At 40.8% G+C, this 23,681-nt stretch overlaps 1 protein-coding gene across 1 annotated transcript in view; it reads right to left on the bottom strand.

Moving 5' to 3' along the window:
• Nucleotides 1–554: 554 nt before the first annotated feature.
• dcaf12 (DDB1 and CUL4 associated factor 12) overlaps nucleotides 555–23,681 on the bottom strand; it is a 70,772-nt gene continuing 47,645 nt past the window's right edge. The window contains exons 5-9 of the mRNA XM_072252317.1: nucleotides 21,172–21,365; nucleotides 19,753–19,818; nucleotides 17,700–17,862; nucleotides 14,721–14,905; nucleotides 555–1,240 (exon numbers count right to left, since the gene is read on the bottom strand). Coding sequence (XP_072108418.1) covers nucleotides 1,082–1,240; nucleotides 14,721–14,905; nucleotides 17,700–17,862; nucleotides 19,753–19,818; nucleotides 21,172–21,365 — 767 coding nt within the window. The 3' untranslated portion in view covers nucleotides 555–1,081. The remainder of the gene's footprint in view (nucleotides 1,241–14,720; nucleotides 14,906–17,699; nucleotides 17,863–19,752; nucleotides 19,819–21,171; nucleotides 21,366–23,681) is intronic.

The raw sequence follows: 23,681 nt of genomic DNA, 5'->3' as shown, positions 1-23,681 counted from the left end.
TGGATTTCTTTGAAGAGATTACATGTAGGATAAATAAAGGGGATGCAATGGATGTTGTATATTTGGATTTTCAGAAGGCCTTTGACAAGGTGCTGCACATGAGGCTGCTTACCATGTTAAGAGCCCATGATATTACAGGAAAATTACTAACACGACTCCTGTTATTTATTTATCAAGAATACTTTCAAATAAACTACTTCAGTGAAAAAAAAGGCTTAATACATCTTATGGTTCCATTATGAAATACGTAGTAGTGGTTTTATAAAACGAATGCTCGTTGTAAGCAAAATAGTCCGGATATTTTCTTGCAGATGTTAAGCTTCTATCAAAGCATACTGTTCTCTCAAATTAAGAGAAAAGTTATTGAAATAGCTGTATTAACCAGCAGTAACGTGACATGGCCATTTTAATAGTTTCCTGGTTAGTGAAAATACCCTCGTCCCCAAGAGACCAAGTCATTTTTAACCATATGCTGTGCATTCAAAATACAGATGCAAAGCCCTGAATGCCTGATAGCTTGAAGTTACAATTTAAAAATGTACAAATTCCATTCATACAGCTTTATTAATAATTTATGAATCTTTGGGTATCATTAGACCTATATTTCAAAACATTCAATATTTTGTTACAAGTAGAATTACAAGTCCATCTGAAACATGGACTAAAAGTGTTAACATATTTTGATATATGTGAAGGTAATGCATCACTCCCGCACAGAATCAATTAAGTTTTTTTGTATTTAATTGACACAAAGTACCTTTACACACATTACACCCCTCCAAACTTTCACAGAAAATCTGGTAGTGGTCAAGCATTAATTAATGGATCCTATCTCACTATCAGTAGTGAACCAGTTTAAATCTACATACATTTTCAGTAAGAAACTTGTATCAGGAAGGAAAGGGGAAAAACTGAAGCACCGACACAAATTAAAAAGAAATAAAAGCCAGTCATATAATTGAACAGAAAATATTGTGTATTTCACACAATATTTAAAACATTGGAAGGATTACTGAAATGTGAAAACCCAAGAAATAAAAAGTACAATTGATCAGCAAATACAGTACATGGCAAGAGGTTGTTAGCTCCATAGGCCTGCATAATTTCCATGAAGACCTGAAGGCAGGGGACCCCCTGCAACAAAAAGCTTTGTTCCAGAGGAGTCGTAACAATGTGTGTAGACCGCATTCGGGAAGTGGTCGATATCTGAAAAGTAATTCCTCCATGTATCATCGTGATTCTGTAATAATATAAAATAAATCCATTAGAAAAGCAAAATTAAAAGAATAAAAATTTATCATTTACATTTACTGTCATTTACATCCTAACTAATGAAACAAAGGGCAAATTGAAAAGCAACACACATCAAAGTTGCTGGTGAACGCAGCAGGCCAGGCAGCATCTCTAGGAAGAGGTACAGTCAACGTTTCAGGCCGAGACCCTTCGTCAGGACTAACTGAAGGAAGAGTTAGTAAGAGATTTGAAAGTGGGAGGGGGAGGGGGAGATCCAAAATGATAGAAGACAGGAGGGGGAGGGATGGAGCCAAGAGCTGGACAGGTGATTGGCAAAAGGGATATGAGAGGATCATGGGACAGGAGGTCCAGGGAGAAAGACGGGGGGGGGGGGGGGGAGAAACCCAGAGGATGGGCAAGGGGTATAGTCAGAGGGACAGAGGAAGAAAAAGGAGAGTGAGAGAAAGAATGTGTATATAAATAAATAACAGATGGGGTACAAGGGGGAGGTGGGGCATTAGCAGAAGTTAGAGAAGTCAATGTCCATGCCATCAGGTTGGAGGCTTCCCAGACGGAATATAAGGTGTTGTTCCTCCAACCTGAGTGTGGCTTCATCTTTACAGTAGAGGAGGCCGTGGATAGACATATCAGAATGGGAATGGGATGTGGAATTAAAATGTGTGGCCACTGGGAGATCCTGCTTTCTCTGGCGGACGGAGCGTAGGTGTTCAGCAAAGCGGTCTCCCAGTCTGCGTCGGGTCTCGCCAATATATAAAAGGCCACATCGGGAGCACCGGACGCAGTACATCACCCCAGCCGACTCACAGGTGAAGTGTCGCCTCACCTGGAAGGACCGTCTGGGACCCTGAATGGTGGTAAGGGAGGAAGTGTAAGGGTGTGTGTAGCACTTGTTCCGCTTTCAAGGATAAGTGCCAGGAGGGAGATCAGTGGGGAGGGATGGGGGGGGGGGGGGAACGAATGGACAAGGGAGTCGCGTAGGGAGCGATCCCTGCGGAAAGTGGGGGGGGGGGAGGGAAAGATGTGCTTAGTGGTGGGATCCCATTGGAGGTGGCGGAAGTTACGGAGAATAATATGTTGGACCCAGAGGCTGGTGGGGTGGTAGGTGAGGACCAGGGGAACCCTATTCCAAGTGGGGTGACGGGAGGATGGAGTGAGAGCAGATGTGCGTGAAATGGGGGAGATGCGTTTGACAGCAGAGTTGATGGTGGAGGAAGGGAAGCCCATTGAAAAGGAAATGTTACTTTGATTCCTCTGGTTTTGCAAACCATCCCTGAACAAGGAAAACCCAGTTCAAATATGATCCCTGCTGAGTTTTGTGACTTTACCCAGCAAAAACAATACGGCAAAAATGGCCACAGTGTTCCTCATTTTACAGGAGCAAACCATATTTAGCAAGAGTTCCCCTTGCTGATCATTGTTCAAAGTATGGATAGTATCGGACTGCAGTGATCCCATGCACATACAGAATCAGATTCATCACTGATGTATATTAGACTATAAGATGTAGGAACAGAATCTGGCCAATCAGCAAATCAAGGTATGATGTGGAATGTGGTGTTTTGCAGCAGCTGAAACTCACAAATGTACTATGTACCACGGTGACCACAAAAAAAAAATTAATGAAAGGTAACCCTTGCTAACAAAAGACACAGGGTGAAAGTTTAACAGAATATATCAAATGAAATTAACTTCAATAAAATGCATGCCCAGAACTCCTCATTAATGTGATGTACAAGAGGCCACACCAGGAGCACCGGGTACAATACATGACCCCAACAGACTCACAGGTGAAGTGTCGCCTCACCCAGAAGGACTGTTTGGGGCCCTGAATGGCAGTGAGTGAGGTGTAGCACTTGTTCTGCTTGCAAGGATAAGTGCCAGGAGGGAAATCAGTAGGGAGGAACACGTGGACAAGGGAGTTGCATAGGGAGCAATCTCTGATGAAAGTGAAGGGAGGGAATGATGTGCTTGGTGGTGGGATCCTGTTGGAGATGGCAGAAGTTAAGGAGAATAATGTTCTGGATGCAGAGTCTTGTAGGTTGGTGGGCGAGGACAAGAGAAACCCTATCCCTGGTGTGGTGGCGGGGGGATGGGGTGAGGGTAGATGTGTGCGAAATGGAAGATGCAGCTGAGAGAAAGCATTGGTGATGGAGTAAGGGAAGCCCCTTTTTTTGAAAAAGGAAGGTACTTAGTTGTTCTGGAATAAAACGCCTCATCTTAAGAACAGATGCAGAAAACTGAGAAAAGGGGATGGCATTTTCACAAGTGACAGAGTGGAAAGAGGTATAGTCAAGAGGTATAGTATAGCTGTGAGCGTCTATGGTTTTCTAAAAGATATCAGTAGATAGACTGTCTCCAGAGATAGAGACAAAGATTGAGAAAGGGGAGAGGGGTGGACCAAGTAAATGAGGGCAGGGTGGAAGTTGGAGGCAGAGTTGACGAAATTGACAAGCTCCACATGGGTGCAGGAAGCAACATCAATACAGTCATTAATGTGGCATAGGAAGAGTTGGAGAGCAAAACCAGAGTATGCTTGGAACACAGACTAGCCAACAAAAAGGCAGGCATAGCTGGGACCTATGTGAGTGCTCATAGCTACACCTTGGGCTTGAAGAAAGTGGGAGAAGCCAGAAGAGAGATTGTTGAGGGCAAGGACCAGTTCCACAAGATGGAAGAGAGTGGTAGTGGAGGGCAACTGGTTGGGTCTGTTATCCAGAAAGAAGCAGAGTTTTAAGGCCTTCCTGATGGGGGATAGAAATGTAAAGCAACTTGACATCCATAGTGAAAATGAAAATGAGACAATCAGGGCCAGAGAACTTAGTAATTGAAGAGATCAAGAGTGCGTGAAGTGTCACGGATGTAGGTAGGAAGGGACTCCGAGAACTATTGACAGGATAGGATATTATCTCCACAATATCTTTTAAAACTATTGACAGGATAAGTAAACAGTGGTTTTAATGAGACAAAAATTTCCAACAGCAATGCTTTGATTATGCTTGAATAACTCCTGTGAGCAATGACATCAACCTCCTTCAAAATGTCATCGAACAAATCATTTCAGAGAGCAAAGAAGACACTAGTGCTTTATCCTTGGACAAAGTGCAACATTCTAAATGCTCAAAATAGAGCAGAAACATCTAAGTCATTGTGCACCTTGAATCTTTACAATGAGTATGTGGAGGCCAAATGAGAACAGGAGAGCACAACTATCCAACTCCCCTCCACAAACACCACCTGTAGTTGTCTCAATAACTCTTTAGCCTCCCGAGAGCCCCCAAAAATTGAAGTGCCAATGATTGTACCCTAAGAGTTTAAACCCAGTCCTGCAGGAGAAAGTTTCTGGAAGAAAAGCAGATCAGTGGAGTTTTAATGATCTTTTTAGTTCTAGATTGCTGAAATAAAAAGTAGGCATTCTCCTTACATGAACAGCTTGTGTTTTTTTAAAAAAAGAAACTTCTTTGCTCATTACCAATTTTTGAGCCTGCTTACCTGTTTATGAATTGTCTTTGACAAATACTAGTTTTTATGCTAAATTTTTAAAAAATAAATTTCAAGATTCCAGTACTTTTCTCCATTCCCTCCTTCCCATGGGCAGGGGATTTCATAATTCTGTTGCAAGATGGCACCACAGCAAAACGACTCTCTGCTGTCCCAGATTTCATCCAGCACATAGACAACTCTGGTGAACTTCACTGAACAGCAATTGTAATCACTTTCTCTCTTATTCCAAGCACTGTAATATCTTTTACAGCAGCCCCTTGCTCATTAGATAATTTATCACATCCCTGCAACTGAATGCAAGACATTTTCCTTCGCAAAATGGCTACACAGATTGCTAATGGTTCAAAGTTTCATTTTATTACCAAAGCAGAATACAACTGAGATTTGTGTTCCCCAGATAGCCATAATATACAGAAAACCACAGTAGTTGAAAGACAGACACCAACCCCCTTTCGCCCGCTAGCTGTAATCCCTCAGACATGAAAAGAAAAACGAAAAACAAAAACTCAAACTCCAAACCCCTCAACCCCTCCCTCACACAAAAACTAACTGATTAGAATATCAAGCCCCCAGCCTGACAATCAGCAACAAGAATGAATGGGCGAGAATACAAAAAACTAAACTGAAAAAGGCAATATGAACTACAGTCCAATCCATAAATCTCAGAAGTTTGATAACGTCTCCAAGAGCAATGGCGTTCAGCAGCCTCTCTGAGGGAAGCGGCGCAGCACAGCCCAGCAGCCACAGAGTGCTAGCTCACTCGATCAAACTACAGACCAAGTCACAAGCTCCAACAGTTTCAAAAACAAAATTAAAATAAAAGTTGGTGGAGACATAGAAAAATTGAAATGATTGACTATCTGGAAGCTGTCGCCTGAGGAACCATTAAGGAGCTAGTAGAAGGATGCTACTAGTTTAGCTGCCAGCAAATTAGAGTGAAAAGCTTAATGATTACATTCCATATCATATATTTGCAATGGATTGGATGCAGAAACATTTGCCCACTGCTATAATCCTCACTTCTCATTGCTTTTAGCTTCTCACTCATGCTCTCAGCTACAGTTTGCTCTTAGTTCCACAAAAAACTTTTCCTGTTAATTTGAAACTCTCTTCTTCTACTACTACTACAACATCTACATCGACTCAGGCCTAAGGGGCCGGCATCAGGCATGATGACGGACTCTCCACTTCTCCTCCTCCCCCAGTGTGTTCAGTTCATCTACATTAGCCGTGCCTCTGTTTTCTAGGAGTGTGTCCTCCCATGCTTGGGCTCCCATATGATGACTAGGCTGGCAGGTAGCTCGGGGTGGCATAGAGAGTGCCCTGCTAGATGCAGTCTTCTCACCTCGATTTTAGTGGTGAGCATCAGTAGGTCGTCATAGAGCTTGACGTTTCTCATGTGCTGTTGCCAACTCACGTCAAGAGCCATCCAGAGCATTTGTGTATAGCAACCATCTAGAGACTTTCACACAGTCTTGGTGAGTGTCCACGTCTCGCATCCGTACGTGAGAATGGACTCTATGATGATCCTCTTTTTAAGCCCTCTGGTCAGGTTCGACTTCCAGATTTCCTCCATGTCGTTCATAGCCCTCCACGCCAGGGCCTTCCGTGTGTTTACGTCCTTCTCCGAACTCATCATTCTTGATCCGAGGTACTTGAAGTCAAACACTTTCTTAATGGTATCATTCTTTACGGTCTTGAGAGTACCTTCGTCGCAGTTAAACGCCATATACTCTTGTCTTTTTAGCGTTTAGGTGAAGACCAACTTTATTGCACTCAATTTCCACTTTTGTCAGTAGCTGCTGTGCTTCCTCCATCTGAGGAAACTCTCTTCAAGAGACTTAAATTTCAGCTTTTCACTGTTACAGGTTTCTTTACAAAACCTTTCCATAAGATTATGAGCTTTGATGTCACACTAAAGTGGATATAATTATCCAATTCCTATTCTGATCTATTCATCATAGCTTGCAGGAGTCATCACTAAAAGCCACGTGTCTCACACTGAAGACAGACTATTGATCCTGACCAAACCATATGGAAGTTTGCCATAGAGCACAGAAACAATCTAATCATACTTATCCATCCTGTCCATGATCCTATTATACTTCATTTTCCCAGACAACTGATGTACAGGAGGCTTCACCAGGGCCACTGGACACAGCAGAAGATGTTTTGATGTAAATTTTACAAATAAAGCTCAGAGTCATAGAACACTACAACATAGAAGCAGGCCCTTCAGCCCATCTGGTCTGTGTCAAACCATTAATATGCCTTGTCCCATTGAGCTGTACCTCCATACTAATCCCATCCATGTACCTATCAAAATTTCTCTTAAATGTTGGAATTGACCCTCAATTTCCACAGGTGTTGGGGTGTATTGTTGAAACTGTACAATATGTTGGTGTGGCCTAATTTTGAGTATTGTGTCCATTTTTGGCCACCTACCTATTGGAAAGATGTAAATTAAGAGTGCTGAGCGAATTTACAAGGATGTTGCTGGGACTTGAGGACCTGAGTTTATAGAGAAAGGTTGAATAGGTAAGGACTTTCTTTCCTAGAATGAAGATTGAGGGGAAATTTGGTAGAGGTGTATAAAATGGAGTGGAATAGATACAGTAAATACAAGCAGAATTGTTTCCACTGAGGTTGGATGAGTCTAGAACTAGAGATCATGGGTTAAGGGTGAAAGGTAAAATGTTTAAGGGAACATAAGAGGGAACTTCATTTAGAGGATGGTGAGTGTAGAGCAAGCTGTCAGCACAAGTGGTGGATGCAGGGTCAATCTCCACCAATGATGTCAGGCTCACTGGTCCATAATTTCCTGGCTTATTCTTGAAGACTTTCTTAAACAACAGAATACATTTAGGTATTCTCCAATCCTCTGGCACCTCACCTGCAGCTAAGGTGGTTTTAAATTTCTGTTAGGGCCCCTGAAATTTCTGATTTAGCCTCACACAGGGTACGAGGGAACATCTTGTCAGGCTCTGGGGATTTATCCACCCTAAATTGCCTCGGGACAACAAACACCTCCATCTCTATTCTGTACAGGGTCCATGACCTCACTTGTTGCATTGTCCCATATCTATAGACTCTGCGTCTATAACCCGAGTAAATACACATGCAAAAATTCTATTTAAGATCTCCCCATCTCTCTTGGCTCCATGCATAGATTACCACTCTGATCTTCCATCGGACCAATTTTGCATCTTGCCATCTTTTTGCTCCTAATACATCTGTAGAATCCCTCAGGATTCTCCTTTACCTTGTCTCTTAGTGTAACCTCATGTCTTGTTTTAGCCCTCCTGGTTTCCTTAAGTGCCTTCTTCCATTTCTTATTCTCCTCAAATACCTCATTTGTTCCTGCCTTCCTATACCTGCTATGCACCTTTTTCTTAAGTAAGGCCTCAGTATCTCAAAAACCAATATTGCTCAAACATGTTATCCTTGTCTTTCATTCTGACAGGAACATGCAAACTCTGTACTCTGAAAATTTCACTCCTGAAAGCCTCCCACTTACCAAGCACACCTTTGCCAGAAAACAACCTGTCCCAATTCGCACTTACCAGATCCTTTCCAGTAACATCAAAATTGGACTTTCTCTACTTTAGGATCTCAACCAGAGAACCAGACCTATCCTTTTCCATAATAACCTTGAAACTAACAGCATTACAATTACTAGATACAAAGTGTTCCCATGCACAAATTTCTGTCACCTGCCCTGCCTCATTCCCTAATAGGAAATCTAGCATTGCACTCTTTACTTGGGACTTCTATGTACTGATTAATGAAACTTTCCTGAACACATTTGACAAACTCTTTCCCAACTAGCCCTTTTACAGAATGCAGTTCCAGTCAATATGTAGAAAGTTAAAATCACCTATCACCTTATATTTCTTGCAATAATCTGCAATCTCTCTACAAATTTGCTCCTCTAGATCCCATAGACTATTGGGTGGTCTATAATATAATCCCATTAACGTGGTCATAACATTCTTATTCCTCAGTACTACTCATAAAACCTCATTAGATGAACTCTCCAGTCTTTCCTGACTGGGCACTGCTGTGACCTTTTCCCCGACTAGTAATGCCATCTTTCTCCCTTTAATCCTTCCTAGTCTTTCAGGTCTAAAACAACAGAAACCCAGAACACTGAATTATCCATCGTGCCCCTCCTGAAATCGCGTCACTAATGCCTACAATGTCATAATTCCATGTGCTGATCCATGCCCTAAGCTCATCCTCCTCGCATTAAAATAGATGCAGCTCAGAACATTAGTGCTCACCATGCTCACTTTGTGATTCCTAACTTTGTATGTAGGCTTAATAACATCGTTCTCCACAACTGACTCAGAGGGTGGAGCAAAGCCAAAATGGCGTTAAACAGTGACTCCTTCGCTTGCATCTTTGGAAACAGCTCTACTTCTATCTTTGATATCTCTTTTTTTTCCTTTTTAAGGTTCTTTTGAAAACCCTGACTTGGAGTTACACTCTGGTCGGTTCTTTGTAGGAATGAGATCTGCTGTCAGGGCCTCACGACCGGCTGCTTTTTGATATCCCAAGGACACAGCCTGGAAGACTAGTGCGCCTTCAGGGTGCCAGATTTTTGTGGTTTGGAGACGGGCTGATTCAAGGCTGGTGCCCTGACTGTGGCGTTGTGGGAGAACACGGAACATCAGGAGCAGCAGGTTAGCTGCCGTGGGCTGTGTGTTCAGAGACCTGAACCCTGGGGCCGACTCTCTGGGTGCAGAGCTCAGAAAAAGTGACGCAACATACTTTTAACATCATAAATCAGCGAGTTGTTTGTTACACCTCCCCTCTCAATGTGAAATGGGGACATCTCTTTCTCCCTCATTAGGGAGACAGAGAACCTGTGGTATGTCGAATTACCAGATGAACTAGTCGTCTTTGGGGTACTGCAAGTCTGTCTTTACTGATGCTATGCTGCATGCTTGAGTGCTCGGTGGAGGGTGCTGATGCCTTTTTGCTGGTGTGGGGGAGGGTCATTGCCTTGCTGCTGCTTGAGTGTGGCGGCGGGGGGCTTTGGAGTTCTAACATTCATTCTTTGGGGCACTCTGTTTTCGTGGTTGTTTGCGAAAAAAAAAGAATTTCAGGATGTATATGATATAAATTTTTCTGACATTAAGTGTACCTATTGAACCACCTGTACTATCTGTTCTGGCACACTGGTCCCCAACCCCTGAAATTCTAATTTAAACTCCCCTACCCCACCCTTCTGTGCATCACTAGCAAACATTCTTGCTAGGAGATTAGTGCTCCCTCCAGTACAGGTGCAAACTGTGCCCCTATACCAGTCCCACCTTCCCTGGGAGAGCTGAATGATTGAAAAACCTGAAGCTATCCCTCCTCTATCAACCCTTTAGCCAAGAGTTAAACTGTATGATCTTCCTATTTCTGGCCTCACTAGCACATTGCATGGGTAGCATTCCTGAGATCACAACCCTGGAGGTCCTGTCCATTAACTTCGCACACAACCTCCGGAACTTACTTTGCTTGACTTCCTTACCCATCCTACCCATATCATTGGTACCGACGTGGACTACAACCTCTAGCTGCTCACCCTCCCACTTAAGAACGTTGGGGACTCTGTCTGAAATATCCCTGACCCTGACACTCAGGAGGGAAAATACTATCCAGGAACCTCGTTCCAATCCACAGAACCTCATTTCTGTTCCCCTAACCAATGAATCCCCTATCACTGCAGCTCATCTCTTCTCCACCACCTACCCTTCTGAGCCACAGCCGGACTCAGTGCCAGGGACTGTGGCTTTCCTCTGCTAGGTCACCCCTCCCCCAAACAGTATCCAAAGCAGTATACCTATTGTTGAGGGGAACAGCCACATGGGTAGTCTGCACTGGCTTTCCTCATTTAGATTAGAAGAAACTAATCACAGTTTCCTATTTTGCTAATCAATTTCAAGACTACTTCCTCCAGATTTAGGTAATGATAATCATTAATATACACAGGGAGGAATGACCCTCAGAACTGAACTGAATCAATCCTGCTCACTACCAACTTAAAAAGTTGTCCTGTTTTCCCCCTTTAGAGTCATGGAATTTTACAACACAGAAAGTGGATATTCAAACCACTGCACCTATGCCAGTTTCCCAAAACAGCTACTCTACTAGTCCAGTATGACTGGACTTTACAGTTGTATTAATAATACCTTAGCAATTTTCAATTTCACAGCTTGTGGTTTGCAGTCTTTTAAATTAAAGGAACACAAATAATTTGATGAGAACAGTAGATATGAATAGACATCTTGCCAAATTTCTCAATGTTACTGCAGCATAAGGATGTGAAGATCCTAGGCAATGTGACTGCAGTTTGCAGGAGGTACCATCAATTTTAAAAAAAACATTACTTCAATTTATTCAAAAGTTTCTTCAATACATTTTCAAATTTAATTAGAGCAACATTAAAAGTTTTAAAATAAATCATCAAGCTCTGTTACAATATCCTAATAACCAGCAGGCACACTGTTTTGTAGAGAAATGCCAACTTAGTCAAACCATTCTCACATGCAACTATGTACTGCATAGAAAATTTATCACCAGATCAAAGGTTTAACTGAAAAATAGAGACTTTTTCATGTTTTAACTTTGTTTACGGTTATGCAAATGCATAAGATGGGAATTTGCCTAATAAAATATTTTGTTTTATCATGAAGATAATGTACACACCATACAATTGTTTACTAATGAATTATGTTGGTATTCTTATGTGTGTAACCTTCTCATTGGGCTCGCATACAGACTTGGCTGGTTAGCTAACTCTGCTAACAGCCATGTGACTCAGCGGTGACAAGGCCACCTTTCATGAACGATATATGTCTCGGGTCGGTATGATTTGGACTTCAACCAAACAGAAACATCACGACGCCCCAATTAAAGGAACCTTGATTTGAGCTAATGCCATGTAAATACGGCCCATATTGGTAACCCAGAAATAACAGATCGTACACCAGCTTAAAGTTACAAAGAGTGTATTTACCAAATTTCCAGCTTTAACAGTTACAGAAAAAGAAAAAGGACCCATTACAGTTAAACTAGTCCACTGTGCGCACAATCGGAGTTCATACTGGAGTAGTTGAGGGTGCATCTCTTTATTTACGCGCTAGACCCACTGTCTGTAAAAGCATACACATTTTGAACTCCCCTCGAAGACCATCTCAAACAACCTGACTCCCTCTCAGGAGTACTGGCTCTTCCCTCCTTGGAGCCATTCATCTACACAAAGCACTTCTTGCAACACGGACTCTCTTTCCAACAGTATTCTGCAGCATCTTCCCTTGTCCCCGCTCCGCAACTCCCGCTAAAAGACCCCAAACCAGACTACTGTCCTTCAGAAAACTCTTTCCCACAGCTCTCATATCTCACAATCCTGATTCGCTGATGCATGTTCCTACGTTGGACAACATGGCCCCTTACATTTAGCCCAAGCCAAAACACTTTTCAGCAGGTCACACTGCTTTTACAGAAAACTGCTGGAATAGAATACCTCGTGGCATAGCAGGAGAAATCTTAACCAGGGCATTACACGTGGAATAAAGAGTATGTAAAATAAAAACAAAGATTTCATGATCTTAACTTCAGAATTAAAACTCACACTAAACTACCTTTCGTGTTGGAGCAAATTGCAAATCATTTGAATGAAGCGATATAAATTGAGGTGTGTACTTATTCAAGATTGTATTTGATATTTAATTCAGCTAACTTTTCAAATAGATTTTGAAAGCTATTACTTTTAGATTATGAAGACACTCAGTCCTCATTTACTGTCATTTAGAAATGCATGCATTAAAAAAATGATACAATGTTCCTCCAGAATGATATCACAGAAACATAGGACAAACCAAGACTAAAACTGACAAAACCACAAAATTATAACATATAGTTACAACAGTGCAGAGCAATACCGCAATTTGATAAAGAGCAGACCATGGGCACGGTAAAAAAAAGTCTCAAAGTCCCGATAGCCTCATCATCTCACACAGATGGTAGATGGGAGAAACTCTCCCTGCCATGAACCTCCAAGCGCTGCCAACTTGCTGATGCAGCACCACTGGAAGCACCCAACCGCAGCAGACTCCTACTTTGTCCGAAAACTTCGAGCCTCCGACCAGCCCCTGACACAGCCTTTCCGGGCACCATCCTCTGCCGAGCACTTCGACCCCGACCCAGCTGCTGAGCAACAAGCAAAGCTGAGGACTCGGGGCCTTCCCCTCTGGAGATTTCGGATCACACAGTAGCAGCAGCAGTGAAGCAGGTATTTCAGAAGTTTCACCAGATGTTCCTCCATGCTCTCACGTCTGTCTCCATCAAATCAGGATTGTGCACGGCACCCTACTTGACAAATAACAGAACACCACCACCGGAGTGGCCACTGCGAGCTGCGTCGTGCCGCCATCTTCTCCTCCCTCAAGTTTTATAAGCAATGCCAACAAACAAACCCTTAACGGGAAATGCTCTAGTGTCAAGTCCAAATAACTGATTTTACACCAAATCCAAATGTTAATTCTTTTTACTGAAAGTTTGGCCTTCCAGTTTTAATTCTGTTCAGTTTATGAATATTTGTCATCTAATTTGAAAAATTATAATAACCTTTGCCTTAACTGTTTTGGCAGATTAAGTACTTATGAGGACTTTTAAAATTAATTATGTCTTCAAATCTGATATATAAGCTTGAAGTCTCTTCTCGCTGCTGCCATCAGAAAGAATATACAAGAGCCTCAGGCTCCACACCACCAAGTTCAATATCAGTTACTACCCCTCAACCATCAAGCTCTTCAATAAAAGGGGATAACTACACTCAATTTCACTTGCCCCATCACTAAAATGTTCCCAGAACCAATGACCTCACTTTCAAGGACTCTCTATCATATTATTTCATGTTCTCATTATTTATTACTATTTATTTATATTTGCATTAGCAGAGTTTGTCATCTCTGCACTCTGGTTGATATTTCAATGCTCCTGTTATAGTATCTACTCTATAGATTCATTGAGTAAGAATATGAATCTCAGGGTTGTATACTGTGACATATGTACTTTGCTAATGAAATTTACTTTGAACTTTGAAGTTGTAATCCGCATCTTTTATGTTAATACATGAAATCATCCTCCTTAACTTCCCCAATCTTCAATGATATGGCATCTATTACACCTCCTTGCCTCCTTTCAACATTCCAAAGGCACCACTTCCCTCTGCAGTTCCTTAGATTACATCAATCTGTACCTTTGGCCTCAATCACTGTCCAAAAAATGACCAAAACACAGCATTTCATTTTCAAACCAAACAGGTTATAAGCTCTTAGAACTCCACCCTTTCATCTGTAATTTCAGATGAGTCTTTTTAGTTTGTATCAATACTCCCCAATTCTGATGAAAACCAGCAAAATTAATTCAGTTTTTTTTTTATGTCCACTGATGATGCTTGGCCTGCTAGGCATTTCCACCATTTAGTTTTACTTCAAGGTTCTCAACTGCCGCAGGATTCTCTTTGCTCTTTCTCCTAGCACTCTTGTATTTTTCATTTCTCTTCCATCCTCATTTAGTTTCTTTCTATTTACACCTCCAGATAGACAACTTGGAATCAACTTGTCTTCACTACCTTTTACAGCCAGTATGGCTATAATTTATATCATTCAATCTGTTGGTACCCCTTTCTAATTTTTTTCTAATTCTGCAAAAAGGTCATCTACCTGAAATGTTAATTTTGCTACTCTGACTGATAATACTGCCCAACCCGCTGAGTATTTCCAGCATTTTCTATATTTCAGATTTCCAACATCAGCACTTTACAACTCTTTGCCAACTATCTTAAGTCTACTTCTTATCCCAATTCTTACCTGTAACCAAACTTTAAAATTTTCTGGAACAGCAGTTTTAGGAAAGTGTACATTTTGTGCTTTTTTTAGGAAAAGACAGAATTTCTCTAAACTTACCAACCAACCCTTCCCTGTTGTTAATTTTAAAATCTCATCGCACTTGGATTTCAACTTCTCAATGTTGCACTTTGCCGTGGAAGGCCCTTCCATAAATTTCTGCGCTCTGATGTCATAGAAAAGTAGTGAGCCTTGTCCAGTTCCTACTGTTATGATGTGTTCATAAAAGCTCACAGATCGAATACCTATTCAAAAAGAAATTTACAATTAAAAATCTTCTTTCAATACAAAGTTCCAAAACTACTTCACTCGTGTTCTATGGCAAATAGGAAGTGATAGTTTTCTTATTCTACACACAAGAACTAACACCTACTACTCTTATGGCTTATGTTCCCTCACACCATTTAAACTTGCTAATGCAATAACTAGACTGCGTATGCCACTCAGTTCTCAAGTGAAATTGAACTTCAATAACTAATACAAATTTTGGTCATTGTTGATGCAGTTTGTAATTTTAAAAATAAAGCTATTAACAAGATTCCAACATAAAAGCTTCAACATTAATTGAATTATGTAAAATATATACAAACTACCATATTTGTGGTGTTGTGCTTTAAATTCAGCTTCTAGACCATGAAAACAAGGTTAATTAACGACTTAATGACAAAGTTAAGTAGCCCAGTGGGACCCTATAGGCTTTGTGATGTGCGTTTATAAGGAGTCTCCAGAGAAAGGTAGCATATGACATTTATAATTTCAGTCTCTGTTTAGGACAGAAACTGGGTAGTACGACACTCACATCACGAAATTCTCAACTCATAACTGATCAGATACTGTAATCCAGCAAGAATCAAATGAATGTGAGAGCATTAAATATTAAGGGATCATTAAGACAATGACCAATATTTGCATACAAGTCCAAAAGTACTTTAAGGTGGCCAAGCAGCTAGATAGGGTGAAAGTAAAGCTTATAAGATGTTAGCCTTCATTAGCCAGGGCATAAAGTATCAGAGAAGCAACAGTATAGTTTTATTTTACAAAAAAACTTAAGCATGGCCATATCTGGGATGTTCTGTGGTGTTTTATTCACCTCAGTACTGAAAGGACACAATTCCTCTGGAGCAAGTGCAGAAGAGATTAACCAAGGTGCTGCCTGGGATAGAGAGTCTCATTTATGAGGAGAGAAGGGGCTTGTCTTCCTTGAAAGACAAGTGGAGTTGTGGTGGTGGACAGGTGGAACATGACGGGTGTAAAAATTCTGAAAGAAAGGATACGCAATAATAAACTATTCTTTCCCAATCCACCCCCCCCCACCAAAAAAAAAAGCAAATGTCAAAAGCTAAGGCAAGGAATAATTTAAAGGGGATACAAGGAAAGCAATGTAGGCAATTTCAGCCTTTTTCTGTGCTGTGACTAATACAGGTTAACATTGGATCAATAGACATTAATGATCAATAAAAGCCAAAAGCAACCTTAATTTGAAAGGATGGTTTTTTTTCTGTTTCAGTATCACCAACAGATCAGGACTTTGTAATGTAACGACATGATTGTATGAATACACACTGACAATCAGTTCTAGGAATTGTATGAATGCATTATTTTATTTTACAGGAGAAACCTGTAACATGCAACTACAGTGGCCAATTCTGCTCTCCCTATTCTCACAACACATTAAAGTCTTTCATTTTACAGCAGCATGGTGGCAGAGCTGGTAGAATGGCTGACACACAGCTCCAAGAATCCAAGTTCAATTTTAACCTCTGGTACTTTGTGGAGTTTGCAGATTCCTCCCATAGCCCCGTGGGATTCCTCTGTTTTCAGCTCCCCTTCACATCTAGAAGATGAGGGCCGGTAGTTTAATTGGCCACTAAATTGTTCAGTTAAGTAGTAGAATCAGAGAAAGTTCATGAGAAGGTCAGGAGAAACTCAATTATTGGAACTTGAGGTTCGATGGTCTGCTTGGACCATAAGATAAAGGAGCAGAATTAGGCCCATTGAGTCTGCTCTACAATTTCATCATGGCTGATCCAATTTTCCTCTCATCCCCAATCTCCTGCCTTCTCCCCATATTCCTTCACGCCCTGACCAATCAAGAATCCATCAACCTCTGCCTTAAATATACCGTACGTAAATACTTGGCCTCCACAGCTGCCTGTGGCAAAGGATTCCAGATTCATCACTGTTAGTGAGTTGAACAGTTTGTTTCCATCCTATGTGATGGAAACTGTAGTTGCCAAGGTTAGCGCTTATTGCCAAAAGGTCATTTGCTTACAAAAAGATGGCTATTAGTTACCTTCTCAAATCACTGTAGTCTGTGCATTGAAAGAATGATTGTTTAATGCACAGATTCTGGATATTGATTCAGCAACAAAGGAGCAGTGAATTATTTCCAAGAGATCCCTATGGGTGACTTGAAGAACTTGAAGGTGCTTTTACGTGCCCTTGTCCTTCTAGTAGCACAGATCTTGTGTTGGAAAAGCCTTGGTAATTTACTATAACACATCTTGAAGATGGTATACAGTGATGGATGATTTTAATTTAAAGGCTGGTAGATTTGGTGTTAATAAAGCACCAATTGTAGGTGAAACACAGCAAGACAGCCTTATCCAGGCAGAAGAAAACTGCCATACTTCCAATTTGGATCATAGATTTGATGGAAAGTTACGAGGGAGTCAGGCGATGAGAATGATGAATATCAAGTCTCCACCAATTCTTGCAGTTCAGTATTGATTAGCTGATCTCATCTCATTCAGCCTTATTGTGAACGTCATACAGAGATATTTCATGTGGAGATTAAGAGTGGTAAATTTGGGGCTCACGAGTTTTTTTTTTCCATGTTTATCCATAAAGAACTGTTTATACCAAGATCTTAATGTCAGTCTTCCAGTTTCAATTTTTTTGTTGTTTTAAACCCATTCGCTCTTGAAAAAAAACTGAATATACGGGAAAAGAAAAAGCACCATGATGTATTTATCAAACTAAGCCAACTAGAATTTGAGAACAGTTTCACAATTTCTTGCAATGAAAGTACAAACTTACCACTACCCCGTTCCCTCGAACTGACTGATTTTACATTGTTTTGTGGTTGTCTTGGATCAAGGAAAGAAACATGTGCTTGGGACCCCACAGCATATACAGACCACTCTTGTCCATATGCTAAGCAAACATTTTCTCGGCAATGAGGTAACTTGGTAGACAGCAACTGGAACAGAAAACAATTTAATTTCACTTGAACTATATAATAAGAAATTTGGCAGCTTCCTTTTACCTTCACCAATTCTTATCAATGCACTATATAAAACAGTCAACCAGATGTATGACAGCTTGGTGAGTCAACTGCTATGCCCTAGACTACAAGAAACTGTACAGAGTTGTGGCCACAGCTCAGCAATTCACTGAGACCAGCCTTTCCTTGTAGACTCTGTGTAGACTTCAGGCAGCAGAGCAAGGCAGTGAACATAATCAAAGATTGCACATGCCCCAAACATCCTTCTACTCCTTTCCATTGGACAAAAGATACAAAAGTCCAAAAGCATGCATCACCAGCCAAAAGGACAGTTTCTATTCCACTGTTATCAGACTATCAAACAGTCCCCTAGTACAATAAGATTGACTTAACCTCACAAATTACTTGCTTAGATCAGGGGATAAAATAATGTGACTGGCCTCTCTTTCAAATTAACTAAATTAATCTTCGTATCCTTTCACCAGTTTTATTAACCTAATTGCCCTCTTGAATATACTAACCCTGCAAATATCAACCTACTTACGATCAATTCCTGATTAAGCCTGAATACATAGGGAAAATTTACTGTTTTTACTTCACTTGTAACAATATCCAAAATTCAATCTCTAAAGCAACCTGTAAGCTTTAATGTATTGCACATTCCAATATACAGAAAAACTCTTCAGCAATTTCTGCTACAAAAATATTCTGAGGAGTTTGCGAAGCTTCTGCGTGACATCTAAACTGCATGTGTAGTAGCAAGCAGCCACTGATCCCAGGGGATCATGGGTTTGCGCCTCTGGTGGACTATGTCCTCTCCAGGGCCCAAGTCTGGGCAGGAAGATTTGAAGAACAGGCTGTTGCCCACGCAGTGGGTTCCCCCTCTCCACGTCACTGATGTAGTCCAAGGGAAGGGCAAGTGCCGATACAGCTTGGCACCAATGTCGTCGCAGAGATTGCCAGAGTGAAGTTGTAAACAACATCAAACTACCTTAGGGACCCTGGCTCCAGATTTTTTCCTCAGGGTTTACTCCCAAAGCCTTTCTCATGGGCGGGTACGGCCGTAAGGCAGCGGAGACTTAAAATTAGTAATTTCCTTCTCCTAGGTGAGCTGCCATCCAAGGCTGATGAGCCCCACCTGCCTGAAGGGTATGTAGTGGAGAGTATATTGACTGGTTACACCACAGCCTTGTATGGAAACACTAATACCCTTGAACAGAAAATCCTACAAAAAGTATTGGATATGGTCCAGAGCATCATGGGTAAAGCTCTCCCCTCCACTGAGCACATCCACACAAAATATTGTCACAGGAAAGCAGCATTCATAATCAGGGTCTTGGTATCTTCTCACTGATGCTATCAGGAAAAACATACAGGAGCCTCAAGACTCACACCACCAGGTTCAGAAACAGTTATTACCCTTGAACCATTAGCTCTTGAACCAAAGGGAATATCTTCACTTGTGTCATCATTCAGATGTTCCCACAATCTATGGATTTACTTTCAAGGCCTGTTCATCTCACGTTCTCAATATTTATCATTTCTTTCTTTTTGTATTTGCCATGTTGTATTTTGCACACTGATCGAACGTCTAACATTCTATCATGGTTACTATTCTATTATGGATTTATTGAGTGCATCTGCAGGAAAACAAATCTCAGGGTCCTATATGGTGACATGTATACTTTGAAAATAAGTTTACTTTGAACTTTGGGAGAAAGTGGAAAAAGCAAATTACAATTGATCAGTTCACCATAATACTGTTTCAAGTAGCATAGCAGTTATTCATAGAAAGCTCATGTAACATTGAAATATCAATGCTTCATTCATTATTTTACAGCTTTAAGCTTTAACAAGAAATGTTACCTTTGTCAAGTTATCTTCTGCTTTCCATAAATGAAAGTAACCATCAAGAGACACTGCACCAAGCTCCTGAAAAATCAGTTTACATTTGAGTGTTTAGTCAGTCACAAACATGAGAAAATATACTGCAAGTCCAAAGCAACAAACGAGAAGTTGTTGAAACTCAGGAGGTCAGGCTCCCTCTATGGAAAAGTGTAAACAGTTGATGCTTGGGGCCCGAAAAATCAATTGTTTACTCTTTAGTTAGGTTCACATTAAATTACACAGGATGCTGAATGTTATCTACAATTGACAGTTTTGAAAGATTGCTTAATTAACAAAAATACATCCATGCTACTGCTATTGAATTAGAAAGGTATCCCAGAACCTGCATGTGGAAACCAAAAGATTCACCACAGATGTAAAAAAAAAAGCACACATCTTTTTAAGTTCAGGCTGGTGATGAGACAAGATTTTCTTTAAAAAAATCTTTGAAGACCTCACCTACTGTGAGGTAAGCAACATATCCAAGTCAAAAATATTTTCTGGTATTCATCAATATTCCCTCCCCATTCCACTAGATTTACCTCCTTGAGGCTGGATGTTCTTTTGTACAACTCATTTTAAGACTATAAAGAAGTTGTAAAAAGAATGCAGTAAATTGAACTGTCAATAAGCAGAACAGCAGGAAGAAGGCTGGCTCTTTAATTAATTTTCCTGTTATCTCAATGGCCACTTTATTAGATAAACCTCTACGCTTGTTAATCCAAATGTCTAATCAGTCAATTATGTAACAGCAACTCAAAGCATAAAAGCATGCAGATGAGGTTCATTTGCGGTTCAGACCAAACATCAGAATGGGGAAGAAATGTGATATGATTGACTTGGACTGTGGAATGATTGTTGGTGCCAGAAGGGATGGTTCGATTATCTCTTTAAATGCTGATCTCTGGGATTCTCATGCACAACAGCGAATGGCTTGAGAAACAAAGAACATTCAAGAAGTGACAGTTCAGTGGAGAAAAACGCCTTGCTAATGAGAGAAGTCAGCGGAAAATGCCAGACATGTTCAAGCTGACAGGAAGGCAACAGTAACTCAAGTATTCATGCATTACAACAGTGATGTGCAGAAAAGCATCTCTAGAGGCACAACATGTTGAATCTTGAACTGGATGAGCTTACAACAGCAGAAGACCATGAACATACAGAAATACACTCAGTGACCAGATTATTAGGCATCTCCTGTACCTAATAAAGTAGCCAATTAGTGTAGAAGTTTAGCAAGAAAGAGTGGTATTCTGGCAGAAAATATTGAGGTACTTCTGACTCAGAGAAGGATTGCTGCAAAAAGAGCAGTTCCTTCATAGAAATTGATTAAAAGAGGCAAACAAAAAAATGCCATCTACAAAGCAAAACAAGATTAAGGATATTGTTGAAAATTACCTTGCTGTTATTGTTAAAGGCCAAAGCTCTCACTTTGCAATTATAAGGATTTGTATATTCCTTGGGAATGTCCTTCAAAGCTTTGTGTGTTATGTGGGTGTAACTTGGGACTCGTGTGGGATCCATACTTGTGTCGGACTGGTTTAGTACTTCTTCAGTTACTTCCCAAAGGCCCATGGAACCATCCCTGGAACCTGCAGCACAAAATTAAAGACTTGGGACACAGTCATTTTTGGATAGAGTATTTCAAGCAGAAATTGTTTTAAAACAAAATGGTTAAAAAAAGACATTAAAAGTTAGAGCAAAATTGCTAAGATTAGTGTAAACAACTGATCAACTTGTTTTTACATTAGTGGACAGATCCCACGCAATGTGTCAGGAGCCCTCTGCTGATGAAAGCTTTTGTCTAACTGTGAATGTAGAAATAAATGAGATGAAAACACAGGCTTACAGTTGGTTTCTAAACATGGATGAAAACTAATTCCGCACCCCCCCCCCCCCCCACCGACTGAGATCAGGAAAAAGGTGGCAAGGAATCAGGAGTTACTTTATTATAGTACATAACTATGTAGTTGTACTTCTTGGAGAAAGAACACTGAAGAATGTACTTTTCACCAAGATAATGAAACAATGTGATTTGAAAACTGCAAGACTATTTTGGTACACAAGCACGACATAAAAAGGAAGTATTGTGTTTGTAAATGGCATTAGTTAAGTCACAGTGCTACAGAGAGTTCTGGCATTCAAGAAAGGAAGGATATTAGATGACAGGAAAACTACAAAGATTTGTAACTTGTAATTCAGTTGAGGGTATTTAGTATAAGGTTAAGCCACAAAGTGGAAGATATGCTAGAACTATACTAAAACTTACATTTGAGGCTGAGAAAATATAACAGTACTGTTACAGACATATAGATAGGAAACTTCTTGGAACACATATTCAAGATTGTTCAATGTCATTTCTAGTACACAAGTGTAAAGGAGAACGAAATATTGTTACTCCAGATCTGATGCAGCACAAAAAACACAATAAAAATAAACACATAAGATAGCTTATATGCATAGATTGAATGCATGTCCATAAAGTGACGCTAGGCACAGGAGTGTCATACATAAGGTGACTCTGACAGGAAATAAATTAGTAGTGGTGGGGGTGGGTGTGATGGGTTAGTGGATGAAGGTGTTGATCAGCCTCACTGCTTGGGGAAAATAACTTACTGAGTCTGGTGGTCCTGTTATGATACTACATAGACAAAGTCCCATGAGCAGGGTGGGTGGAATCTTTCATGTTACTGGCCCTTTTTTGACATTCAGTAAGATAGTGGCACACTTGTACACAGCAATCCTTCTGGATCCAAACAAAGATTAATTGTTCACCCTTTACATTGATTTTAAAATTGCAAGACATTGCTGGATATCAAGCATTGCAGGTTTTCCCCATCAGTGAGTTGCTTGAAATCAGTGAAGCTGGACTTGCGTGCCATGTTGCCATCTGCTACGCCACCAAGGAGAAGGGCGTCAAAAGCAGTGGGCAAAGGCAGTGTGCTGTCCAATGAACAGCGCAAATGAATGTCTTGAACGTTTTAATTGGGATTGGAAAACCCTGCTAGAGATTGGTAAATTAGATACTGCAAGTACTGTTCATTGACGAGATCAGTGGAGGGGGAGCAGTGTGGACTCTGTTGTTGCGTGGACCAGACTTTCATGCTGCGGGTTCATCTGCTTGAGCCATCCTGGGAGGAGATACCGAAGGCAGTGAGGAAGAAAGAACAGATGTGCTGCTGGAGTCATACTGGATTGGTGACTGGCCCCTCCCAATGTTCACTTGGTGGAAGACACGCTGGATTGCATTCATCTGTGGCTGACCCAGTGCGAGACGAAGAACTGTTTATATACTTGTTCTTGCAGAAATGTGGCTCCAGGACAACATTCCATGCATAATCAAACTACAGGCCATGACACTCAGGGACTTTCTGTCTATATCTTTGTGACTATGTTTTTCTGCTGTCATAATTACATGTCATACATTGTGCTGTGTGAGACTGATGGTACTGTGTTTTACACCTTGGCCCCAGAGGAATACCATCTCATTGGGCTGTATTCATGTGTATGGTTGAATGGCAAACTTGAACCTTACTGTACAAGGCAGACAACAAATGAGCACAATTTATGAATGGAACAAAATATATATTAAAGGACATGGAGATACAATGATGATCATGCTCTCAGGAATAGTGTGTTATTTTGCAGTAATTTGAAATAAAATGATAGCTACAAGCTAAAGATTAGCCTGATGCAGGTGAGAGGGATCTATGTTCAATGCAGCATAATCAAAGGAAATAAATGCCCGTGAGGGTCAGCTGAAATGCATTCATAACGTAAGAAATAGGAGTAGTAGGCCATTTGACCTGTCTAGCCTGTTCCGCCATTCAAAAAGATCATGGCTGATCTGGCCATGGACTCATCTCCACCAACCTGCCTTTTCCCCCCATAACCTTTAATGCCCCTAC

This window comes from Mobula birostris, chromosome 3 (genome assembly GCF_030028105.1).
Source record: "Mobula birostris isolate sMobBir1 chromosome 3, sMobBir1.hap1, whole genome shotgun sequence".
Lineage (NCBI taxonomy): Eukaryota > Metazoa > Chordata > Chondrichthyes > Myliobatiformes > Myliobatidae > Mobula > Mobula birostris.
This window is presented reverse-complemented; position numbering and strand designations above follow the sequence as displayed.